The following is an 18,521-nucleotide window of genomic DNA, read 5'->3' on the forward strand; positions in this document are numbered from 1 at the left end:
ATGTTTATTAGATGGTGTTATTATGAGTGTAACTGTACCTTGTAATGTATTTTAGATGTGTTTTGCGACACTTTATTGTTTCGCAAAACAGTTAATTAGAGCTCCAAATTTGCACTCAAGGGATTGCGTTTACTTTCAACTTGTAATACGAGCAGCAAGCCCGACAAACGCAAACACCGCAATAAACCCCTTATCGATCGGGTGCAAAGTTTGCGCTCCCCTCCTAATCTGGACCAATGTGTTTACTATCCCTATAAGTTCATACATTTCTGTAAGATAGGAACAACTTTTTATTTATTTCCTGTACAAGGAAGAATAATGCAGACTGCTGAAAAACAAGATTACATTTCAGAGTACTAGACCAGTCTTGTTTTCTATATATTAATATTTAAAATGAAACAAAAAAGTACATAAAACTCATTTGTATGCGGTGAATGTCACCTTTTTCTGCGCTAGTTAACTGAATTCAGGTCAAGGTAAAATTCTTCATAAGACTGAGCTTAATATATACAAAATAAATCAATGTTGTAGTTATATAGATATAGCATTTACATTAACTGAATATTGTGCTAATTTATACTAACTGATTTTTTTTGTTTTGTTTTATCCTTGTCAGTATATCAGTTACAACAGGAAGCTCCTCGCCCCAGGAGAATTGTATCACCTCGGGAGGTTAGTTTTTTATTTTTTTTATCTTTGTAGAATTTATTAAGGTAACCAATAGTGAACTTTGCTAAGAACATGTCTGAAACACATGACAATTTATCAGGTGGGTTGTCAAATTTCTAATAAGCACTACAAGATCAAACAAAAGGTATATTTCTGCAAAACCAGATTCATGCTTGCAACTTCAGCCAATATTGTACAGTATTAAAGCTATATATTAACTATATCAAACATCATATTTTATGGAGTCAAAATTCTGTTTTGAGAATTGTAGACAGATGTTCATTGAGTGAATGTAGGCAACAGTTGCCCTGTGTTTGAATAGTACATTTGAATGTTTATTTTACATTTGATATAACGTTATGGCATAATAAATACATTAAGAAAAAAGAACAATATCCTGCGCTTACCCCTCACTCACTGCCTGGTTTACTAAGATCCCTCTCCAGGGATCTACAGATAAGTAATATACAAATGGTTAAGTGAATATACTGGCGCTTTAAGATGGAGTGGATAAGACAAAGAAAGTAATTGGTAATGTGTAAAATAAAAGAAAGAAATCAGTAATATGTTAAAATTAATTCCAATTTAATAAATATACTTACAATTATATAACGTAGGGTGCTAGAGGTTTCCACTATATATTGCTTCTTACAACTGCACTCTATTATGTATATTACTCCCTTACCCGTGCATTTAATTGAGTTCTTAATTTTAAAAACTTCACCAGTCTGACTAGAGACAAAATCCTTAATCTTACTGCTGTAGTGGCAGGATCTGCAACAGAAACAAGGGCTGACAGCTCGGCCCTCTTAAAGCCACTGGTGCTGTTTGCTGCTTGCAGAAGTTTGTAAAAAAGCACAGCCAAGCAACCAGCAACCAAAATAGACCAAGGACTGCTGCTTCCCGGCATTGCATGCTCCAGCAGCCCTTAACATGGTGAATTGTATAAATGGAACCCAACCCCGCCCACACAAGACACGCAGTGAAGAATGGAAAGAGAGGCACTAAAATAATTACCTCTCCTTTTGTTGATGCTGCAGACATTGCGCTCAAAACAAAAATGGCTGTGCACAATTTTAAGTAAAAAGGCAGTTGCTGCACTATATTTCCTCGCCCAGATTTCCCTCTTCTATAAGTTCCCGCCCACAGTACAGATTGTCAGTGGTTCTTTTACACTAACATATCACGTCCCACCCTAAACGGCAGATATGAGAGCTGCCTTACTTGGGGATTTTTCCTTTTTTAATTAAAAAATTGTGACTCCTGACCTGACATACAGTGGGCGGGCGCTCCATACAGCACCTTTTAAGTTGTTGCACAATCGAGGGAGGCTGAGCTGGTCACTGCCTCTCTCCATATATTTGCAGCTAACGTGAGAAAATGTATTAAGGATTTTTTTTTTACTTTAACATTATTTTCTTTTCTCGTTTCATGACAGGTGAGGCTCTTCAATCCCTGCCTCTCCTGACTGCATGTCCCTGCTAGCTCCTGAGATTTGCTTACCAGGACTAACATTTTTAGTTTGTCGCTCTTCCATTTGGTCTGGCTTCTGCTTACAGAATCTTTTTTTATGAGGTTTTGGGAACTTTTGTCTGTAATAAGAGTCTCTTGCCTAGTAGTCATTCTAGGCTCAATATCATTGAGGCTTTAACAGATCAAGGGAAATCAAATTTATAGACAACATATGTAAGACTTCATTAGCCCTATGCACAAAGTGTTATGTCTGATGATTGCATCATCAGATGTCATTCCATGTACATGGTTTCACTTAAGACCTCTTCAACTCTGCATTCTAGTGTATAGTGCAGGGTCTTCTCTCTTCTCTCTCAAAGGATCAGTTTGGATTCCACATCTAAGCCATTTCTATCATGGTGGATAGATCACTAGTCCATTTCTCTTGGGGCATCCTTTGTCCATCCAACTTGGATAATAGCCATGATAGTTCTTACTTTCTCCGGTTGCGGTGTAGTCTGGAGGTCCAGAAGAACATAAGTAGTTTGGTATTCTCTGGATGTGTGTTTTACAATCAATATGTTGAAACTTTGTGTCATGTTCAAGGCACTTCAGAGCTGGCCTCTTTTGAAAGAAGAGACTTCTCTGGTTTTATAATAATTCAATGTCTCAGCAGTAACCTATATCAACTGTCAAGTGGGAACAGTTCTCTAGCAATGAAGGAGGTTTCTTGAATTGTAACTTTGGCAGAGATCAATCTCTGTACATTTCTACATTGTATATTCTTAGTGTAATCATCTGGGATATAGGTTATTTCAGTTGCAGATTGCCTCCTTATGGGCAAGGTTCTCTACTCCTTGAAGTTTTCAATCAAATTGTGGATCATTGGGGTTTACCAGAGATAAATGGCCTGATGGATTCTCATTTGAACAATAAACTTTCCAGTTATTTGCTAAATTCAGGGATCCAGAGGCAGAGTTTGTAGATGCTGCTTGTTTTGTTTTGTTTTTTGGCTTGTGGGCTGTCATCCCCATGAAAGAAAACAATTTATTAGGTATCCATACATTTTGTTTTTCCACACTTGCAGAAACAGTGTACACATTTTGTTTCAGCAAAATATTTTGGGAGTAAGACCCATGGCCTGATTTAGAGGTCTGTGACCTTTTTTCAAAAACCACATCAATCAGAATCTTGTAAGTACATTTCATTCAGCCAGTGGTTGAGCAGGTGGTAAAATGTATAATTCCCTCTTGACTGTAGTTCTGACCACCAAGAGAGGAATGATCATCAAACCCTAGTGCGGTAAAAAAAAAAAAGCCTATAATAATTTATCAGTATTTATTTATTCATTCATTTTTTTGTAAAGCCCTGCTGAATTCCATAGCTCTGGGTACATGACTAAGGGTTACATAATAACACTGACTCTTTGTAAATAAGAAATACAGAAGCATAAAAAAGATAAACAAAACAATTTAATACAGGAGGAGGTGTGTCCGACTTTCCTGTTATTCCCTCAATAATTAAACTCTAACCACCCAAAGCATTAACCACTTCCTAAAAGCATCAACACAAGACACCCCATGTGACTACCACAGGGTAAAGATCTCCAAGGTTAACTTCCTTAATGTATCAACTAGTGTTTCCGTTACTATTGATTGAAGCCCACATCCTCTATCTTAAGTCTCCTCAGGTCTTAAAGGTTCTCGTACAGTAATCTGCTGTATATAGATCTTTGCACTTTCTCAGATTGTGAAGCTTAAATGGACACTAAAGTCAACATTAAACCTTCACGATTCAGATAGAACATGCAGTTTTAAGACCAATTTACTTCCATTATCAAATTTTGCATTTTTTTATATGCACGCCTTCTGAGGCACCAAATCCTATTAAGCTTGTGCTCAATTTCACATTGTATATGTATAGTGATTGGCTGATGGCTGTCACATGATACAGGGGGAACAATACATTTGTCAGAAAAATCTACTCCTTTTAGAGTAAATGTTATTGCTTTGTCTTTTTTATTATGTACTTGTTAGTTATGCAATACAACTGTAATTGTCCTTTAAAGGGACAGTCTACTACAGAATTTTTGTTTAAAAAGATAGATAATCCCTTTATTACCCATTTCCCAGTTTTGCCTAACCAACACGATTATATTAATAGACATTTTACCTCTGCAATTACTTTCGGCTAGATTTAGAGTTCTATGGCCAAAGGGGTGCGTTAGCTACGTGTGTATTTTTCCCCCCGCACCTTTTAAATACCACTGGTATTTAGAGTTCACAGAAGGGCTGCGTTAGGCTCCAAAAAGGGAGCGTAGAGCATAATTTACCGCCACTGCAACTCTCAATACCAGCGGTGCTTACGGACGCGGCCAGCTTCATAAACGTGCTCGTGCACGATTCCCCCATAGGAAACAATGGGTTTCCAGTTTGAGCTGAAAAAAACCTAACACCTGCAAAAAAGCAGCGTTCAGCTCCTAACGCAGCCCCATTGTTTCCTATGGGGAAACACTTCCTATGTCTGCACCTAACATGCACCCCGAGTCTAAACACCCCTAACCTTACACTTATTAACCCCTAATCTGCCGCCCCCGCTATCGCTGACCCCTGCATATTATTATTAACCCCTAATCTGCCGCTCCGTACACCGCCGCAACCTACGTTATCCCTATGAACCCCTAATCTGCTGCCCCTAACCCCTGCCGACCCCTATATTTTATTTATTAACCCTTAATCTGCCGCCCCCAACATCGCCGCTACCTACCTACACTTATTAACCCCTAATCTGCCGACCGGACCTCACCGCTACTCTAATAAATGTATTAACCCCTAAAGCTAAGTCTAACCCTAACCCTAAGTTAAATATAATTTTTATCTAACGAAATAAAATAAATCTTATTAAATAAATTATTCCTATTTAAAGCTAAATACTTACCTGTAAAATAAACCCTAATATAGCTACAATATAACAAATAATTATATTGTAGCTATTTTAGGATTAATATTTATTTTACAGGCAACTTTGTATTTATTTTAACTAGGTACAATAGCTATTAAATAGTTCATAACTTGTAACCTGTAAAATAAATCCTAACCTAAGTTACAATTAAACCTAACACTACACTATCAATAAATTAATTAAATAAACTACCTACAATTATCTACAATTAAATCAACTAAATTACAAAAAACAAACAAACACTAAATTACAAAAACAAACACTAAATTACAAAAAAAAAAATATTACAAGAATTTTAAACTAATTACACCTACTCTAAGCCCCCTAAAAAAATAACAAAGCCCCCCAAAATAAAAAAATGCCCTACCCTAATCGAAAAAAAAAAAGGTAACAGCTCTATTACCTTACCAGCCCTTAAAAGGGCCTTTTGCGGGGCATGCCCCAAAGAATTCTGCTCTTTTGCCTTTAAAAAAAAACATACAATACCCCCCCCAACATTACAACCCACCACCCACATACCCCTAATCTAACCCAAACCCCCCTTAAATAAACCTAACACTAAGCCCCTGAAGATCTCCCTACCTTGTCTTCACCACGCCGGGTATCACCGATCCGTCCAGAAGAGGGTCCGAAGTCTTCATCCAATCCGGACGATGTCTTCATCCAAGCGGGGGTTGAAGAGGTCCATCATCCGGCTGAAGTCTTCATCCAAGCGGGGGCTGAAGAGGTCCATCATCCGGCTGAAGTCTTCATCCAAGCGGGGGCTGAAGAGGTCCATCATCCGGCTTAAGTCTTCTATCAAGCGGCATCTTAAATCTTCTTTCTTCTGGCTTCATCCCGCCGACGCGGAACATCCTTCCTCCACGATGAACTCCCGACGAATGAAGGTTCCTTTAAGGGACGTCATCCAAGATGGCGTCCCTCGAATTCCGATTGGCTGATAGGATTGAATCTGATTGGCTGATTTGAATCTGATTGGCTGATTCCATCAGCCAATCAGATTATTCCTACCTTAATTCCGATTGGCTGATAGAATCCTATCAGCCAATCGGAATTCGAGGGACGCCATCTTGGATGACGTCCCTTAAAGGAACCTTCATTCGTCGGGAGTTCGTCGTGGAGGAAGGATGTTCCGCGTCGGCGGGATGAAGATGGAGCCGGAAGAAAGAAGATTGAAGATGCCGCTTGATAGAAGACTTCAGCCGGATGATGGACCTCTTCAGCCCCCGCTTGGATGAAGACTTCAGCCGGATGATGGACCTCTTCAGCCTCCGCTTGGATGAAGACATCGCCCGGATAGGATGAAGACTTCGGACCCTCTTCTGGACGGATCGGTGATACCCGGTGTGGTGAAGACAAGGTAGGGAGATCTTCAGGGGCTTAGTGTTTATTAGGGTTTATTTAAGGGGGATTTCGGTTAGATTAGGGGTATGTGGGTGGTGGGTTGTAATGTTGGGGGGTATTGTATGTTTTTTTTTACAGGCAAAAGAGCAGAATTCTTTGGGGCATGCCCCGCAAAAGGTCCTTTTAAGGGCTGGTAAGGTAAAAGAGCTTTACAATTTTTATTGTAGAATAGGGTAGGGCATTTTTTTATTTTGGGGGGCTTTCTTATTTTATTAGGGGACTTAGAGTAGGTATAATTAAAATTGTTGTAATATTTTTATAATGTTTGTAAATTATTTTTTTATTTTTTGTAACTTAGTTCTTTTTTTATTTTTTGTACTTTAGTGTATTTATTTGTATTTATTTGTAGGTATTTGTATTTAATTTATTGATAGTGTAGTGTTAGGTTTAATTGTAACTTAGGTTAGGATTTATTTTACAGGTAATTTTGTATTTCTTTTAGCTAGGTAGCTATTAAATAGTTATTAACTATTTAATAGCTATTGTACCTGGTTAAAATAAATACAAAGTTGCCTGTAAAATAAATATTAATCCTAAAATAGCTACAATATAATTATTATTTATATTGTAGCTATATTAGGGTTTATTTTACAGGTAAGTATTTAGCTTTAAATAGAAATAATTTATTTAATAAGATTTATTTTATTTTGTTAGATAAATATTATATTTAATTTAGGGGGGTGTTAGGGTTAGGCTTAGACTTAGCTTTAGGGGTTAATACATTTATTATAGTAGCGGTGAGGTCCGGTCGGCAGATTAGGGGTTAATACTTGAAGTTAGGTGTCGGCGAGGTTAGGGAGGGCAGATTAGGGGTTAATACTATTTATTATAGGGTTTGCGAGGTGGGAGTGAGGCAGATTAGGGGTTAATAAATTTATTATAGTAGCGGTGAGGTCCGGTCGGCAGATTAGGGGTTAATAAGTGTAGGTAGGTATGGGCGACGTTGGGGGGGGCAGATTAGGGGTTAATAAATATAATGTAGGTGTTGGTGGTGTTAGGGGCAGCAGATTAGGGGTACATAGGGATAATGTAGGTGGCGGCGGTCGGCAGATTAGGGGTTAAAAAAATTTAATAGAGTGGCGGCGATGTGGGGGGACCTCGGTTTAGGGGTGCATAGGTAGTTTATGGGTGTTAGTGTACTTTAGAGCACAGTAGTTAAGAGCTTTATGAACCGGCGTTAGCCCAGAAAACCCTTAACTCCTGGCTTTTCTCTGCGGCTGGAGTTTTGTTGTTAGATTTCTAACGCTCACTTCAGCCAAGACTCTAAATACCGGCGTTAGAAAGATCCCATTGAAAAGATAGGATACGCAATTGATGTAAGGGGATCTGCGGTATGGAAAAGTCGCGGCTGGAAAGTGAGCGTTAGACCATTTCCTGACTGACTCTAAATACCAGCGGGCGGCCAAAACCAGCGTTAGGACCCCCTAACGCTGGTTTTGACGGCTAACGCAGAACTCTAAATCTAGGTGTTAGTTTCTAAGCCTCTGCAGATTGCCCCTTATCTCAGTTCTTTTGACAGACTTGCATTTTAGCCAATCAGTGCTGATTCATAAATAACTCCACGGGAGTGAGCACAATGTTATCTGTATGGCACACATGAACTAGCACTGTCTAGCTGTGAAAACTGCCAAAATGCAATTAGATAAGAGGAAGCCTTCAAGGGCTTAGACATTAGCATATGAGTCTTCCTAGGTTTAGCTTTCAACAAAGAATACCAAAAGAACAAAGCAAATTTGATGATAAAAGTAAATTGAAAAGTTGCTTAAAATTGCATGCCGTATTTGAATCAAGACAGTTTAATTTTAAATAGACTGTCCCTTTAATTGATTGATTAAAAATTAAAAAATAAATCAAATTTAGCTAATTTTTTCATTAGCCTCAGAAGACATAGAAGATATTTATAGAATATCTTATTCCCACTGGATTACTATTGCCAAAATTGCATATGATTTATAATATTGCTGTCAGTCAACATTGAGGATATAGCTAATTCATGAATTCAGGTATAAAGCGTTTTATTGTTGGGCAGCTATTGTACTTGAGGTTTCCATGGTTGCTTGTGCTGGGGGGTCATGAAGTGAAGGTCCCTTGGGAGCTAAAGGGTTCTTGGATGGAAATGTAAAATTAATGGATTTTTTGGGACGTTAGGGAAATTGACTGTTATTGGGTGTTTTGGGACACTTACGGGTTAATCATAGTGGGGGATCCTGCATTGTGAGTGGTGGGTATATGGGTGGAAGTATGATTCAAGAGTTAATGCAGTAATGGCATTGCTGCATCTGATTAGCTATTTTATAAATCTTTATATCACAATGTACGGATCATATTTGTCTGTTGGTTATTCCTGTAGATTTGATTTTACTAAATTAAAAAACAAAATGAGCCCTTTATTATTTTGCTGGTCAGAAGTTGTCATTCTTGTATAATAATTGCACATAAAGTACTGCTGAAACTTGGAAAGAGTTCCAGTTCCAATCATAATCCTTTAGCAAAACTTATCTTAAAGGGATAGGAAAGTAAAAATTAAACTTACATGATTCAGATAGAGCATGTCATTTTAAGGCACTTTTAAATTCAATTCTATTTTCAAATGTGCTTTGTTCTTTTTGTATCCCTTGTTGAAATAGAATACGCACATATCCTAGCTAGCTTCTGATTGGCGTCTGCCCAAATTTGTCTCTGGTGATCGGCTAACTAGATGTGTTCAGCCAGCTGCCAGTAGTACAATGCTGTTCCTTCAGCAAAGGATAACAAGAGAATGAAAAACATTTGATAATGGAAGTAGATTGGAAAGGTGTTTAAAATTGTATGTTCTATCCAAACCATGAAAGAAAATGTTGGGGTTTTCTGACCCTTTAACAGAAAAACATCATTAAAGTCTATGGGGATTTTTGTAGATAAATAAGTTGATACATTTTTCTGAAAGGATTGTGATCGACCCATAGAGAGACAGGATGAAAATAACCAATATGAAGAAAGTATCACAACAAAGACAACACAGTATATCCCAACAGGCTGCTTTACATGTCGTTCCAAATTAAATGACTGCACTTTACATTCTAAGGGTTAGATTAAGAGTGTAGTGGGAGATTGCACGCCTGCGTTAACTTTGGCGATGCACGCAAAATGGCCAAAGTTCAAACATTTCTACTGCATTAACATATTCCCCTATAGACTTCAACAGAGCTTGAAAAGTGTGTGGGGGGGAAACCCTAACACCCTTTCTCGCAGAATCCCGATCGCATTTTCTCAAGTGCACTAACCCAATATGAAATATTAATATTTCAATATATATATATATATATATATATATATATATATATATATATATATAATTACATATAGGTATAGATCTCTCTCTCTCTCTATATATATATATATATATATATATAAATACTTAGAACATATTTCCCTATGTGAAGAACATTGGAATGTGAAATATTTACAGTAAATACATAGTTAAAACCTTTATTAAATATGAATATTGCATACATATGCTTTTACATGTTTTCCTCTACGTGATTGAAAAGGGCTCCATTGCATTTATATATATATATATGTATACATATGTATGTATGTGTTTCTATGTGTATATATGTCAGTAGATACATATATACACATATGTACATAAACATATTTAGACATGTATATGTACGTATCTCTATGTTACAGCCCTTTGCAGTCCTTTTTCTAACATCTGAGACCTCATATCTTTGAGCCGTTTAACTTTTTATTGCAATTGTTTTTTAAATAAATAAATATTATTATGAGTGTAACTGTACATTTAAATGTATTTTTGTTGTTTTTTTCTGCAACTTTTTAGTCAAGTGTAACAGTTAACCAGAGCTCTGAAGTTGCGCTATCCTGACGTGCAATAAATTAAATTTCTTTCAAGCGAACGTGTTTATTTTCAACTTGTAATATGCGGGCTATATCTGACGCACACAAAGAGTGGCGATAAACCCCTTTTCACTTGCGTGCAACAGTCATAATATAGCCTGAAGTGTTTTTGTCAGAAAGCTCCCTTTAAAGGGACACTAACCCCTAAAATGTTAGAAATAATGGCATATTTAAAGCAAAGATTAGCCTGCAAATAATATACAGGTTTTGTTTAATTATATTTTTGCATACATATTTTAAAAAAAATAAGTGTAAAGTTTTACTTTCATTTTAGTAACGGCTGCTGCCATGTTGTTACAAAGTTATTGCTTGTTTTTCTTCTCTGATCTCCCCTGCTGAGGATAATTAGGGACTGTTATAAAAGAGCTGAAAAGTAACAATTTAAAGTCTTTAGTGAACCTTTGTGTACAGAATCATTGCCTCATACTCTCAGGTTAGAGGTGGTATTGCCTCTCATAATATCTGTGGTTTGATTGGAAACCATCAATATGAGCTTCCTGTATGTTAACTGCTGTTTGTTACTATTCAATATTATTTTCTAACCACCATAATATCTTAGTGAAAGTGTCAGTTTAACTGTGTTTTGCACATATTGGTTGTTGCGTTTTGGATTTCCCCCTTACTTTGTTTAAGGTCTACTTTCAACTTTCATAAGTCTTCCTCTTTTCTTCAGAACACAATAAAGGCAAGTCCTGTTGCATCATCCAACAAAGGGGTAGATTACCAGTGGAGCGCTAACTGTTGTGCGAGAGTGATAAGGGGTTTATCGCGAGTTGGAAGTAATGAACATATTACAAGTTAAAAGTAAACAGGTTCAATTGAGCGTGTGCCGGGTTAGCACAACTTCTGATCTATGATTAACTGTTATGCGAGACAAAAAACTTGCACAAAAAACAGATGTATTTACTGTATATGTTTTACTGTGTATTTACTGTACATATTTCACATTCTAATGTTCTTCACTTACAGGATAATGTTATTTTTATTCTTAAATACATATTTTCGTATATACTGTATGTGTATATACCTCTACCTGCATATCTATTCCTATATAGGTATAGAAATGTATTCTCTATGAACAGTTTCAGATATATATAGGAACAGGGCCACCCTTAGCATTTGTGGGGCCCTGGGAAAGACAAATTTGCGTGGCCCCCAGCCCCCTTATTTCCCACCCCCATAAGCCCCACCCCTGTATGCCATGCCCATTATATGCCCCACCCCAGTCCTCCCAAACCAGCCCTAAAATACAACAGATAGGTTGTGTCACTGACATAACAATATAACTTGAAATATGAAACAAATGATTACTAACCAATGAAAAGGTTGTATACTGAGAAAGAAAAAGGTACAACAGAAATAATCAAAATGTGTATATGTAAAAGTTCAGTCAGACCTTCCAATTATACCAGTTGGCTATTAGAAAGACTTGTGACTAGACTGAAATGTAAAATGTCTCTTAAAACAAGAGTTTGGTGAGAATTTACACAAAAAAACACAGAACTGTCATTATCAGATAATGCCTAGATGCAGCCCAGATCGTGATGTTATCAGACTTTAAAGGGACACTAAACCCTAACATTTTCTTTCATTATTCAGATCGAGAATACAAAGTTAAACAACATTACAATGTACTTCTATTATTTATTTTGCTTCATTTTATAGACATTCTTAGTTGAAGAAAAAGCAATGCACATGGGTGAGCCAATCATCCCAGGCTTCTATGTGCAGGAACCAATCAGCAGCTACTGAAACTATCTAGATATGCTTTTCAGCAAAGAATATCAAGAGAATAAAACACATTAGATAATAGAAGTAAATTAGAAAGTTGTTTAAAAATGCATGTTCTTTCTAAATCATGAAAAGAAAAAATGTGGGTTTCATGCCCCTTTAAGATGACTAAAGTGTAGACTGTCCCTTTAAGTCCAGAACATGAAATCTCAGAGCATGTGCATAAGTCCAAAAGCCCCGTTAAAAATTTTTCTTTCATGATTCAGATAGATTATGCAATTTCAAACAATTTTCTAATTTATTTTATTTTCATTTTTTCTTCGTTTTTTGGTATCTTTTGCTGAAAATCAAAGACATAAGCTCAGGAGCGAGCACGTGTCTGGAGCACTATATGGCAGCGGTTTTGCAAGAATGTTATCCATTTGCAAGAGCACTAGAGGGCAGCGCTATTTCCTGCCATATAGTGCTCCAGATGCCTACCTAGGTATCTCTTCAACAAAGAATATCATGGGAACAAAGCAAATGTGATAAAAGTTGTAAAGTGGAAACTTTAATGGTTTGCTCTGTCTGTATCACAAAATATTTTTTTTGGCTTTCATATCCCTGTAAGCAGAAACAATCACAAACCCCTAACCAGGTCAAATATACAATTCTCCTTAAAAAAAAAGAAGGCTGGTCTGGGTTTGATATATTGGGAATGTTTCTTCTGAAAGGACATTAAAGGTATCAGAAATGATTCACTTTATTGCAAAGGATCTGCATGAAAAAATGTATAACTGTTATTTTATTAGAAAATCTATAAATGAACTCCTGCACATATTAACCAATCACTATGCAGCATTTAGGAGCGTCAAGGTGCTGCATTCCACAACATGCACTCCCGCCCGTCAAGGGAAAACATCATTTTAAGCATTAACTTACAGAAAAAGAAGGCAAAATGAGTAATAGAGAGGGCACCTAGGGCTAAAGATATCGACACTTTCTAGATATAAAAATCATTTTATTATAAACGGTTTCAATGAGATATAAAAGATGGGACGTCTCCCTTGTTTGTAAAATAACCTATAATAATAGGTATAATATAAAACCATAAAATTATTGTGATATGACACTTGGAGCAAAAAAGTTTTAGTTTACCGTGCACATCATACGTTAAGTGTTACAATCAGATAACAATACCTGCAAACCAAAATTTCAGATAGGGTTACACTTTTACAATTATTGGATATACTGTATCTTTGTAAATTTGGTATTTTGCTGAGGCGGGATTTCTCCTCTGACTGAAGCGCTCGCTTTCTCTGCAGTGCAGCGTCTCTATCTGTCATGTGATGTGCTTCGCAATACAGTCTGAAGCTGTTGCGCAGTGTTAGGAGACCTGCTTTTGATGGAGAAGGGGTTGTTATGACGATCTGTCTAAAGGCTGCTCTGTGGCATCGCAATTGCTGTCCGGTTGGCGAGGGGACAGGTAGGCATCTAAATCAGAGTGTCAAATTGTCCCTAATGTGGAAATTGTCTTCTCACGCCAAATGTTTAGCATATTTTGTAAGATTACCTTAGGAACACAGATAGTCCTTTGGGGACTACTATGTTTAATTTAAAGGCACAGTTTATTTAATTATCCTTAAAGGTACAGGACATAAGGTTTTTGTAAGATTGCTTAAAGGACACAGGTAGTCCTTTGGGGGACTACTAAGTTTAATTATTTTAGGCACAGTTTATTTAATTATCCTTAAAGGTACAGTACAGTTCATGTTAAAATTTAAAGGTACAGTATACTTGCATATTTTATTATTTTTTGAGACTGTTACTCATAAAGATAGACTCCTTGTTTCTGAACCATCAGTCTCCCAGGTTGATGCTGTTCAAGCTATGCCACAGCATTCTCCTCAAATGTCCCAAGCCGTATTGGTGTCACATGCAGTGCCCTGCAGTTCATCTTAATCTCCTGGAGGAGTTTTTTTGCAAGCAGAGATTGCTGCCCAGGTATTCTCTGTGGTATCTGCGGAATTAGCTGTCATTCCCATGCTACAGGGTAAACACAAGAGGAAAATGAAAGATTCATTAGGGTTTCTGATCCGACTTCTGTTACCCGAGTTATCCTTTCTCATAAGTCTGATGGGGAAGATAAATCGGTAGCCTCTGAGGGTGAAATCTCAGATTCGGACAGTATAATTCCTTCATCTGATACTGAAGTTGTATCCTTCAGATGTAAACTTGAACACCTCTGTGTACTGTTTAAGGAGGTTTTTGGTTACTCTTGTTGACTCACATACACCTACTGTTGTCATCCCTAGAAAATCTGACAAGCTTAATAAATTCTTTGATTTCCTTCCACTGTGGAGGTCTTTACTGTGCCAGACCATGCCACGTAGATTATAGCATAGGAATGGGAGTGGCCTGGGATTCCGTTCCCCCGTCCCCAGTCTTTAAGAAGACGTTTCCTATTGCTGACTCCATTAAGGAATTGTGGCAATCGGGGCCTAATGTAGAAGGGGCCATTCTTCAACTTCTATTCCTATTGAGGATAGCTGCTCCTTTAAGAAAAGCCGGGGGCTTATCTGAAGAAAATGTATGTTCATCGGGTTCACCGATGGCAACCTGCAGTGTGTATCGCCACTGTGCTGCAGCCTAATGGTTTTGGCGCCTTGTCTGAGTCTCTTCTGGTAGAAACTCCTTTAGAGGGAATCCAAGATAGGATTACAGCTCTTAAGTTGGCCAATTCCTTTACTACTGACGCTCCCTTGCAGGGCATTAAATTGGGTGCCAAAATATTGGGCTTTGCTGTGTTAGCGCGCAGAGCATTGTGGCTGAAATCTTGGTCAGCCGATGTTTCCTCTAAGTCTAAGCTTCTAGCGATTCATTATAAGACTAACCTGATCTGACAGAAATTGTTTCTGATACTACGGGTGGGAAAAACCCACAGCTGACTCTAAGGGGGATATTTATCAAAGGTCTGTCGGACCTGATCCGACAGTGCGGATCAGGTCCGACAGACCTCGCTGAATGCGGAGAGCAATATGCTCTCCGTATTCAGCATTGCACCAGCAGCTCTTTTTAACTGCTGGTGCAACGCCACCCCCTGCAGATTTGTGGCCAATCGGCCACCAGCAGGGGATGTCAATCAACCCGATCGTACTCGATCGGGTTGAATTGTGGCTATCCCTGTCCGCCTCCTCAGAGCAGGTGGACAGGTTATGGAGCAGCGGTCCAGAAACACGAGGCTTCAAGCTTAGTATGGAGCTTGATAGATATGCCCCTAAATCTCTAAACTAAATCTCTAAACAAGGGGAAACAATTCAAGAAACCCGATGCTGATTCTAAGTCAGCATGAAGGGTCTGTCCCTGATCTGGATTCGGATCAGGTAGGGGGCAGACTCGCTCAGTTTTCACAAGCTTGAAAACTAGATGTCCCAGACCAGTGGACATAGTTTCCCAGGGTTACAAGTTAAGAGTCCAAGACTTTTCCTCCCAGGGGCAGGTTCCACCTCTCAAGATTATCTGGAAACCAAATAAAAAGAGAGGCGTTCTTGAAATGTAGACAAAAAAGACACAAGAAAAGAGTTGCACACTAATAAGTTAATTCACTAGAGAACAGGTGCTTCCTAGAAAAATACATATGAAACAACATAGAAAAGGAAGTGGGGATTTCACAATAAGAAATTCCCAAAAGTCTAGGTAAATCCAGCACAACTGTAAAATTAAATAAATACACAACAAAAGCTTGTATGTCAAAAACGGTATAAATATTTATTAACTAAATGCACAATACACACATTCACATTCATACAGTGGATCCCACACAAAACAGTGTTAAAAAGTACTGGCCAAAAAGTTATTATCTGGTGCACCAGGGGAAATAGACCAAAAACAGTCCGTTTAAGACTTGCAGATATTTGTAATCCAATAGGTGCAGCGTTAATGCAAAAAATGGATGCAGTTATACAGTCCCCGGTGTATAGAGACCAGTTACTTCAGACTTGAACCCCAATTGTTACTGAGTCAAATAGTGCTTTAAAGGCATAGCATAGGAGGAGCAATAGAAACACGCGTCTTTATTCACAGGTGCTGTTTTCTTTTAAGACAGTAGTATTCGGTGTACAGATGCGTATAACATATTCTACCTGTATTTGTTCACGCGGTCGCCCCTCCTAGCTGCCTCGTTCTTAGAGCGTCCAAACATCAGGGGTAAGTCAGGATGAGCAGGGGATCTGCTGTAAGGGCTGCCAAGCACGACGAGTCCAAACGCTCGTTTCACTCCTTCAGTCAGTGCAGCATGGAGCTTCTTCCAGGTGCTAACGACACCTTGATTACCAGCCTTTTTATTGGATGCCGGTTTCCAGAATCTTTTTCATTTGATGAAATTCATGTCAATCACAGTTAGCCGCTGTTACAATGTCTTTGCAATTGTTACTTTTAAGTACAGCTAAATGCAGGGCTTCTCAAGTGACCAAGGTGAAGTATTCCATAGCAGAAATTGATTGGATACACTTCAATGTTTCAGATACTCACTCACACACACATCCGCAACAGTTCATATATACAAAATATACTAAAAAACTATTTTATTTTAATACACCATTGTGCAATATTTAAAAAGACAATACTTGATTATAATGTTATGTGTGTCAAATTACTCTAACAACAGATATGTGCGATTTAGCTCATCATAATAGTATGTATTTACAATTTTGATTTATTTTGATCTTATTACTTTTGAGATCCCATATTCTATACATATATAGAAATAAATGGAGATGTGCAGACAAAGTAAGGTATAAGGAATTAGCCTAAAAAGGAAGCAAATTCCAATTTTTTATTTAAGCCATTGGGAGATAGGGTTTCAGTTTGTACATCCATCTTGTTTCTTTTTGTAAAAGAATTCTATTAATGTCCCCCCCACGCATGCTCAGTTTAACTTATTCTATTCCAATAAAACGAAGTTCATCAATTTTTGATTTGTGAAATTGAGCAAAATGTCTCGCCACTGGGCTATCAATATTGAAGTCCTTTATATCGTCTCTATGTTCTGTAATGCGGGAGCGTAATTCTCTAAAAGTTTTACCCACATAAAAACATTTACACGAGCAATAGAGAAGATATATGACTCCTTTTGTGGAACAATTAATGAATGAATTGATTTTATATGTGACTCCTGTATTCGTGCTAAAGGTCATAGTTTTTTGCACGAATTGACAGCAGACACAGTGATTACAGGGGGAACTGCCGACTATTTTTTGGGCATTACGTTCTAACCAGTTACATGTAGGCACTTTGTTAAATTCGCTCTTGACAAGGAGATCTTTCAAATTGTTAGGTCTCCTTGCTGTCATTAGGGGATAATCCCCCACATGTTGGTGTAATGTAGAATCATTAGTCAGCAAATGCCAGTTGTTGTTTAAAATACTTTTAACTTTACTCCAATGGGCATTATATTTAGTAATAAATCTGATTTTAGTGTCTTCCACATTCTCACTTTTGGTTTTCTTTTTATACAGCAGATCTTTTCTTTGATGCTGAGATGCTCTATAGAGTGCTCTTTTTACGCATCTTTTTGAATAGCCTCTCTCCAAAAAACGAGTCGCCATATCTTTTGCCTGTTGGAGTCGCCATATCTTTTGCCTGTTGTTTAAAAGTTTGGTCTCTAGAGCAAATTCTGCGTAACCGCAGAAATTGCCCATAGGGGATACCCCTCTTAAGATTTTCAGGATGGTGACTCGTTCCCAAGAGAAGGCTATTAGTTGCAGTCGGCTTTCGGAACACTTCTGTTTCAATTTTACCTTCGTTCTTACTAATTTTTAAGTCCAAAAAATTAATAGTACTAGAATCATAACTACACGTTAAGAAGATATTTAGATTATTCTTATTCAGGAGGGAAACAAATTTAAGTAGATCCTCCTCACTGCCGTCCCATAGCAGGAGGATATCATCCACATATCTGATCCAGAGGGCTACATGCGCCTCAACTATGTCAGAATGCTCACCAAAGACAATTTGATCTTCCCATCCACCAAGATGTAAACAAGCATAAGTTGGGGCGCATGTAGCCCCCATTGCTGTCCCTTGTTTCTGTTTATAATATTTGCCATCAAATATGAAAATATTGTTTTCCAGAACAAATTTCAAAAGTTCACTTACAAATTTAGAATGTTTACTATAGCCCACTCCTCTTGTGTTGAGAAATTTTTCACAAGTTGCAATTCCAATAGAGTGGGGAATTGAAGAATATAAGGATTCAACATCCAACGAGACCAAAATGGTCTTGTCAGAGACATTGATCCCATCGAGTTTTTTAATCACATCTGTTGAATCTTGGACGAAGGTACGTAAGTCATTTACAAATGGCTGTAAAAACCTATCAATATAGTTACTTATTCCTTCAGTGGGGCCCCCCATCCCAGAAATGA

General features: G+C 37.7%; 1 protein-coding gene across 1 annotated transcript in view; it reads left to right on the top strand.

Moving 5' to 3' along the window:
* Positions 1 to 18,521, top strand: part of CHN2 (chimerin 2) — a 964,914-nt gene that overhangs the window by 464,397 nt on the left and 481,996 nt on the right. Inside the window, exon 3 of the mRNA XM_053714191.1 lies at positions 617 to 672. Within this exon, the coding sequence (XP_053570166.1) occupies positions 617 to 672 (56 nt within the window). The remainder of the gene's footprint in view (positions 1 to 616; positions 673 to 18,521) is intronic.

This window comes from Bombina bombina, chromosome 5 (genome assembly GCF_027579735.1).
Source record: "Bombina bombina isolate aBomBom1 chromosome 5, aBomBom1.pri, whole genome shotgun sequence".
Lineage (NCBI taxonomy): Eukaryota > Metazoa > Chordata > Amphibia > Anura > Bombinatoridae > Bombina > Bombina bombina.